Source organism: Rhamphochromis longiceps, linkage group LG4, assembly GCF_057381845.1.
Source record: "Rhamphochromis longiceps isolate RC_006_pf linkage group LG4, R_longiceps_female_GT1.1, whole genome shotgun sequence".
NCBI classification, from domain to species: Eukaryota; Metazoa; Chordata; class Actinopteri; order Cichliformes; family Cichlidae; genus Rhamphochromis; species Rhamphochromis longiceps.
The window spans coordinates 17354716-17362856 of record NC_140560.1 but is presented as its reverse complement, the minus strand read 5'-3'; the positions used below and the strand labels follow the sequence as shown (position 1 = coordinate 17362856).

The 8141-nt window shown below is 40.2% G+C and overlaps 1 protein-coding gene across 1 annotated transcript; it reads right to left on the bottom strand.

Annotated features, from left to right (window-relative positions):
* Nucleotides 1-2491: 2491 nt before the first annotated feature.
* Nucleotides 2492-4338, bottom strand: LOC146671351 (uncharacterized). The gene is made up of 2 exons (XM_085405337.1): nucleotides 3592-4338; nucleotides 2492-2827 (listed from the first exon to the last, which is right to left on the bottom strand). Exons 1-2 carry the CDS (start codon nucleotides 4336-4338, stop codon nucleotides 2492-2494), a joined length of 1083 nt encoding a protein of 360 aa, XP_085261463.1.
* Nucleotides 4339-8141: the final 3803 nt, after the last annotated feature.

The following is an 8141-nucleotide window of genomic DNA, read 5'->3' as shown; positions in this document are numbered from 1 at the left end:
TGGAGAAATTGATATCTTCAGCTTTTCCTGCGGTTCTGTACAGGATCCAATCTGTTCGATAAAGCCATACTAATTGAGTTCATAGAAACTACAGATTTCCTCTGCAGACCACAATCCCACACATGTGGATGTGTGCTAAAGCTGCCCCTTGGTTATCACAGCTAACCAGACTTTCGCAGTGAATTTAACAGCATTCTCGCAAGCTCTATGTGGGTGATGGATGTGGTGTAGGTCAGTGTTACCCAACCATGGTCCTCAAGGCACTCTGCCCTACACGTTTTAGGTTTTCCACCCTAACAGTTCATAGAAACACGGGTGTAGTTAACAGTAACATGAAGGAATGAATGTGAATGTTCAATAGACTGGGCCGTTAAGTTCTCTTAACGGTGTAGCCCGTTGTGCCTTTTTCATGTGCAGCCTTTTTTTTCATCTGGTCAGTAAGTGCTTTCTTAGTTTCTCCCGCTAATTAAAATAGTAAGCTAAAGGGAATGTTCAGGTTATTTGAAGTGGAGTTGCCTGTAGTAGACAGCACTTAGCACTCTGACTTTGCAGAAGCAGCAGTTAGATATTGGGGACAAAATAAGGCAACAAATTGCTTGGGGAATGAGACCACAAAACAACACCAGTTGAAAATACATATACATATTTAAATGATTTTAATTTTCAGTGCTTCACCTGGCAGGAATCCGTACACTAAACATAGAAGTGCATCTGTTCCTGCTGCACACATTGTTACTGTGTTTTTGGCTAGTGCCAAAATAAATGACTAATTTTAACATTCTAATACTTTTTTACTACAGGAAGAGTAACAAATATTTCCAATATAGCATACAGTAACAGTTCTACAAACTGGAAGATTGCTGAGTGCTGTCTACTGTATATACAAACATAAGTACAACACCATTACAAATACCATATTCCAACTGATTAAGCATGTTCTATATTAAAGTATTTCAGATGTTTGCAGAAATCTTAATAGAAACAAGAATGTGAACCTTTATGTTCCTAATGGGTTTAGAAGAAAAGTTGTCAATTACAGAGATTGGTTACATTGTGAAGAGGTTTGTATAACCTCTTCACAATGTAACTGTTATTTTAGCCTGTTATTATATGCAAAATACAACCTGTTTTTGAGTATGGTGTATTTTGAAAGACACCAGTAAACCATTCTCATTTGTACAAAACATTGTCCTCTCTGTTACATTCTATACATCTTTAAACATGAACATGTCTAATGACACCGCTGAAAGTTATTTAATTACTCATTCTATAATGTCATACACGTGCTGTGATTTTTAAGAAAAGAAGCCGTTCTTTATCAAACATGGGATTGCTTTAATCTATTCCACAATAACAAAAATATAGGCTCAAGAAACATTTGGAGCATTGGTGACACAACTATGATTCTACACTTTAGCCTACTTGGTCTTCTTGTCTAATTGATCACAACATTAGCTATATTGCCAGTCTATGTGGTTGTTATCCAAGGTGCTCTTGTTTTTGTTAGAAATGAACACATTTTTGCTACCAAAAACTATTATGAACAACTTTTGATGCTTTAACAGTTTGATAAGTTTAACTCAATCCCAAAAGGATTTATTTTTTTCTAACCTGTATCATATTTTAGTTTAATACTCCACGCTTTGTAGCTACTGTGAGATTATTCTGTTATCATATGTTATCTTATATCTGTAGTTAAAGTAGTTGAATTATGTTAACAGCTGTAGAACATATATGTATCCCTTAGTCTAGATTGTGTGCAAAGTATGTAGCTTAGTTTCCCTTATATTTTTAGGTTAAAAGAATGTGACCATTTTTGGATTTGTTAGACAGGTGTGGATTACCCTGTACCCTTGATCTGCTGTGAATGTGTTACACTGTTTCTTGACATTTCATACTGCTGAATCATGAAGAGAATGTTGTGTGCAGAGGACCTTGTGCCGATAATAGAAGAGACAGACCACATTCCATACCCCCACCTTTACAGAGAGCAGAAAGACAGGGAGCCGAGGTCATAACTTAGGCGCCGTAACAGAGAAAGAATGTGAATGTTTAGGCTTTTACGACTAGGTGGGGGCCACTAGAGGCTATAAGAAGCGGAGTAGCCCGTCACCATTTTGAGATTTGCTGTGATCCTCTTCATGCATGTCTCCCCATCATGATGGCTTATGCTCATAAAGTGTTGGATTGTATGGAAATAAAAGATTGTTGATTGAGCATTTATACACCGAGTATTGTCCTTCCTTCAGCCCAAAGATTCAAAGAATTGGGAGATTTTAACACTACCAAGAGCAAGCAACACTTCATGATGAGTTAATTTACTGACATGGATAAAATGAAAATTATGTTATACAGTCTTTTCTGATAATTTTGATACAAAGACAAGATAAGTACACACTGGAGAAAAATAATTACTTAATAATAAGTACATTAAGCTGTAGGAATACGTACTGAAGTACAAAATGTACTACATTTGTATGTTTGTGTCCATTTAAGTAGCCTCAAATAACTGTGAACGAACTGTATCCCTGAGATGAAAATATAAATCAAGGGCCTGGGACATGGTAGATGGGAATTCCAAGCTTGATTCCTCCATTATTATTGTGCACAAATCAAACACTTGCACATCACATGGGCCTGAACTAACAAAAGTGCAACTATTTTTACACAAGGTCAAATCTTCTGTCAGTGGAACGAGACAGTCTTCTGCACCCCAAAGGTGAGGGGCCATGTACATGACATCAGGTATCCCACAGGGCACGTTGTTATTCTTTGAGGGCCTTATACGGTGAGCATTCCAAACACTCCGGATGTCATTCAATACCTCCTGATGAAGAAACAAGAATTAGGTCAGAGCTGTAATACAAGGCATTTTTAAAATGGTCGACAATAAGTGTGGTGCATCCTTAAATGAATTGAAAAGCAGCAATGTTTGGATGCAGTTTAATGAAAACCAAAGGAAGAGGGAGTGATTGCAAAAAAAGAAAAGAAAGAACCACACCAGGCAAACCACTGAGTTGTGGGATCTGGGCTTTATACTAATACTAATACTAATCTTGGTCCGGATGCGCAAAGCTTTTCAACTTTATGCGCATAATACAGGTGACAAAATCAATATTTTTCAATCCCATGAGGGGATCCAATATCATCTGAGTCCTGAATGTACCAATGATAGAGCGCTGAAGAGTTACTGATGCGTGAAGCCTCTGACTGCTTTTGACAGACTGGCAGTGACAGATCGGTAGCTGCAGCATAACTGCTGATGCAGAATGAGCGCAGACAAGGATAATGTCCTCCGATCAGAAAAAAACAACATTTAAGTCGTGCTGACTTCTGATCAGTTCAATTGGCAAAGTGTTCCCTGATTTAAAAACTTTGGCTGGGTCGATGCTTCAGCCTCCATTACGCACATACAGAGTGCAGTTGACCTACTTCAACAACGTTAGGAATACATTGCATTTACCGTTCGGTAAAGGTAATGTCGTTTTAACTACGGTATGTAAACGATTATTTTGTTACCCTTACTGCTAAAACAGCGTAATTTAATGTAATTAATTACCACCACTGGTTATCATAATATGGGTCATTTACCTGAATGATTGACATGAAGCAGAACTGTGACAGAGCTTTGTCAATGAAATCCCCAAAGAAGAATCCTTCGTCCTTCAGTTCTCCTAGAAGCTTGATCCATGACTCGACTCCTTCTTTTCTCATCACTGCCCACCAGCTCTCAATTCTCTGGTTTGCCGTACTTGCTCCTGTGACATAGCTTCTGTCTCCTGCTCTATCATCCCCGTCATCTCTCTGTAAATAACGCTGGAGGTCTCTGACCAACACGTTCTCAGTGCCCATGTCAGTTCGTACGAGCCTGGGGAAACCCCCACGACTCTCCACTGCTTCCACAAAGTAAGCTCCGATAACCTTTGGGTCACTGTTAGTGTGTGCGGCCCGCAGCCAAATGATGTTGCGTGAGAAACCGTCGATGCATCCATTAATACATATCCCATATGGCTTTAGTTTGTCATAAGAGTCTATGTGCCACACAAAGTTAGGCCCCTGAGCAAAATATTGCCTCCTTCTGAGACGTGTGGTCTGGCGAACCTGGGAACCTAATGGGTCCAGTAAAGAGATGAGGATCCTGACGTCTTCTTTCCTGATCGCAGTGCCGTGTTGTTTGCACTTTGTAAACATCCACCGATAACCGTGATCCTTCCCAGGCCCTTGCAGTTGGTTCACAATAAAATCTATCCCGGCGTCCAGGTCGTACTTACGTCTGTAAAGCGACTTGGCTCTCAATATCCGGTTTAAATGTCTCTCCGTAATGATGGTTCCTTGCATTGCCAGGCTTTTCAAAATGCGTTTGTAGCTCATTCCCAGCCTAAAATAAAACTCAATCAGACTGTCTCTGTCCATGGTGTATAGGTTTAGCTTCTTTTAGCTTGGGGTAGGCCTCAGTTTATGTTTTAAATTAAAACGCTTGAAGACAAAGTGAACTCTGGACAAGCGTGCGGCCTACCTGAAGCCCAGGTGGGCTTGTTGATAATCACATTTTCACACTCATCTCGGGGCACATCCGTGGTGTTCTGGTGCCAGCCTGTCCCCTCTGTTTTTGTGGGGGTTTTCCCCACATACGAAAATGGCCGCTTCTGCCTGGAGGGAGTTTTTTATTTTTGCTTTGCAGCTGCACAGGATCTGTATAGAAGTTTTAAACACTTCTATTTTGGGCAAATTTATAATATTTTAGACGACAGAACATAAAACACTGTTTGCTTGCGTGCGTGTGTTTGTGTGTAAAAAGTGAGATGTTCAGAGGTCTTGCTTCATGGTATCGAACAGCCCACACAAAACAGGTTCTTTATGATTTAATTTAAGTGCTGATGTAAACCACAATGTTCAGCAAACATCTATCAGGTCATTGGACTGTATTTTTTTAAAGCTTAAGTATGCGCACATGGGATATATTAAAAACTGACAAGCCGTTTGAACACATGATGTGAAATCACTTAATCAACCTGCTGGATTTGCCAAAAGTTAAAATATTTATACTACTTTGGCACATTGCTCTTAACTTATTAAGGTGGCTATTAGTGAGGGTCATGATAATCAATTCAATTGAGCAGAAGTGACGTTCTTACTTCGATTCGTCCAAATTCATGTGAGTTCCAGTCTGTTCAGCCTGTTTCTGTGTAGCACCAAGCAGTAGACCTAAACCTGGATGTGCTTCTGGGTTCTGCCTCTAATGAAAACGGATGAGTGTAAAATGCAACCATTGTTTGTAGTTTGCTGCCACCTACTGAGTGAAAAAAGAACTGAAGTTGTAAAAAGTCAGTATTCCTAATGATAGGCTTCGTTTTTTTTCAGTTTCAGTTCACTATACAGCTCATCAAACTGTTTTCCCTTTACGTTTTGATATAATAGCTTTTTAGTACTACTGAGACACATACTGCCTTTTTCTTCCGTTAGAGTAATATTTTCTTGAGCTGTGTAACTGGATTTGTTCAAACATAGAGGTAGTTTGGATTCACTGACACAGGAGCCATACGCCCTTTCTGCAGTTTCTATGCTTCCTTAGCTCGTTTATGTCGCCATTGTTAATCCTGTCCTGTGCAAAGAAAAGCCCAAGCTACACTTGTCTGACTGACAGAAGGTTCAAGAGAAGGACATTTGCTCTCAACTCTTTCCCTGTTGAAATGTTATTCCAAGCAAGTTAGTTTCCTACAGGGTATGGAGGGTTAGTATGTGTTAATGATTTCAGTGTCATGCAGGGGAAAGTAGCATTCAGTGGAAGCTTCTCGGTGATTGTTTTAAATCCAAATATGACCCTTATTTGTGGCGCATGTTAGCATACAGTCAGCTCAGGAGTTAGTATCAGTCATGTGGTTGTCACGAGGTTGCGCACAGCATCACCGGCAAGAGGGCTTGGTTTGAGAGGTTTTTGGCATCTGTGATGTGATTTACAACCATCCACCCATGTACTGTAAGAAGCTGCACTCACAACCGTGGGCATCAGCAAGTTGGTGAAATTTAAACAAAACAAAACAGCATTACATCTGAAACTCTTATTGTACCCAAAATACAAATTTTAGTGATTACATGTGGCTTCATTAATTATGTTCAAAAGGATGAATACATAACGCAAGTAATAACTTTATAATCAGTCAGTGAATGAAGGAGCTCAAGAGTGCAAATATAGTTGCAATAAAGTGACAAATATGCCCTTTTATGTCAAACAAAGACCGAAATAAGTGGCATCAGTGTGAGGATGAAAATGAGCGATCCAACCTCACACTGCAGATATCAGGGCAACGCACAGTGGGGGGGCGGGGGAGGGGGGTTGCAGTCTGCGCGCACAAGAGGGCTAACAACGCTGTGAGTGACAGAATCCACCCAAACTGAGGAACAGCTTCTTCCCCAGAGCTGAAGCCTGCACTGTTTGCACTATAATATAATATAATATAATATGTTGCTATTTAATGTTTTTTGTTCGTGTTGCAGCTGCTCTGTGAGCCAAGCTTTCGTTGTCTAAATTCAATGGAAATATATCTCTGCACCACACGATGGCGATAGATTCTCACAGTCTGTGCTCTGCTTCCGCCACCAGTCATCTTTAAATCTTTTTTTTTATTCAATGAAACCTTTAACTCGCAGCATTACTTTAAAAAAATCATATTTAAATACAAAAAAAAAATAAATACATGAACGACAGTAGTAGAAAATTGATAAAATAACACCAAATAAATATATTTACAAATGATAGCAACATCAATGGAATAAAACCATGAACACCAGCAGAAGGAGAAAGAGGCCTGTATCTACATTATTACTCTGGCAGCTCTCAGGCTCCATACAGACAGGACACGTTGCAGCGTAATTGCAGACAGGTGCGTGGGCCTGAGCTCCGCCCAGGCAGAATGACGAGTGGAAGAAAGCAGCAACACAATAAACATATGTAACCTTGCGGAGCCGGCCGGGCAGACATCGAGACCGTGACAGAGTGCAAAACTTTTATACTTGACAACACACACAAAAACCCCCACACACAACAAAAATCTGAATTTTTGTGATTTGGATTTTTATTTAAAGGTGAAACCTTTTTTCTTTTCTTTTTTTTGCCAGATTAGACATTTTGATTAATTTCATTGAAGTATACTTTAGTTTTTTTGTTTTACTTTGATGCTATAATAGATGTTTTTAAAATTTAGTAATATTTAATACTATATTGCATCATGGCAAAACAACAGTCTCCTCAAGCTGCTTTATACTGTAAGGTGAAAACACTACAGAAAAAGCCAGAAAACCCCAACAATCCAAAGATCCCCTTTGAGCAAGCACTGGGCGACAGTGGGGAGGAAAAACTCCCTTTAGGAAGAAACCTCCGGCAGAACCAGGCTCAAGAAGGGGCGGCCATCTGCTGCGACCGGTTGGGGGTGATGGAAAGAGAATAGAGGGAGACAAGATGAAGTATACTTCTAATGGCCTATTCCAATTGGTGGTAATACATCATAAGAATTGAGGAAAGGTGGTGTTGATGGAGACTCTGGGGAAGGCCTTCGTCTGCCAGGGTGTTTTGGAGCCACTTGAATAAATTTAGTTTGCACTGGAGGTGGACGAGGTTTAATCTGTGGAAAGATCTGAGACGGAGTCGGAGTCTCCCCATAACATCTCCCCATCACGCCTCTATGGACCAACGGTGCGAGCTTTTGTCCTTTCTGTTTTTCTAATTTAAGCTGGAGTTGAACGTCTTTCACTCTAGATTTTAGATGACCCATCTCTTTTTCTTCATTGCCAGCCTTTCTGATCATCTGGTTCACTGGTCCAATGAGCTCCTGTTTTTGTTTGAATAAAGCGTATTCGGAAGACTTTACCATATCATTGTACTGCTTTTTAAATGATTCCAGCTCCCGTGTTTTATCTAGTAAAGCTGCATCTAGATCCTTGCATCTGGTACGTAGACAGTTCAGCTGTTTTTCAAGAAACTCGGTCGTTCCAACAAAGGGGATGCCTTCCACACCGTCTGTCACGGCTGCCGAGGCGAGCCGTGTGGAGTTGGAAAAAGGACCCAAGAGCAAGCAGTGTATGAAAAGATTAGTGGAGTTTATTTACAAGGTGTCAGTGGCAGGAACAGAAAACGAATAATGAGA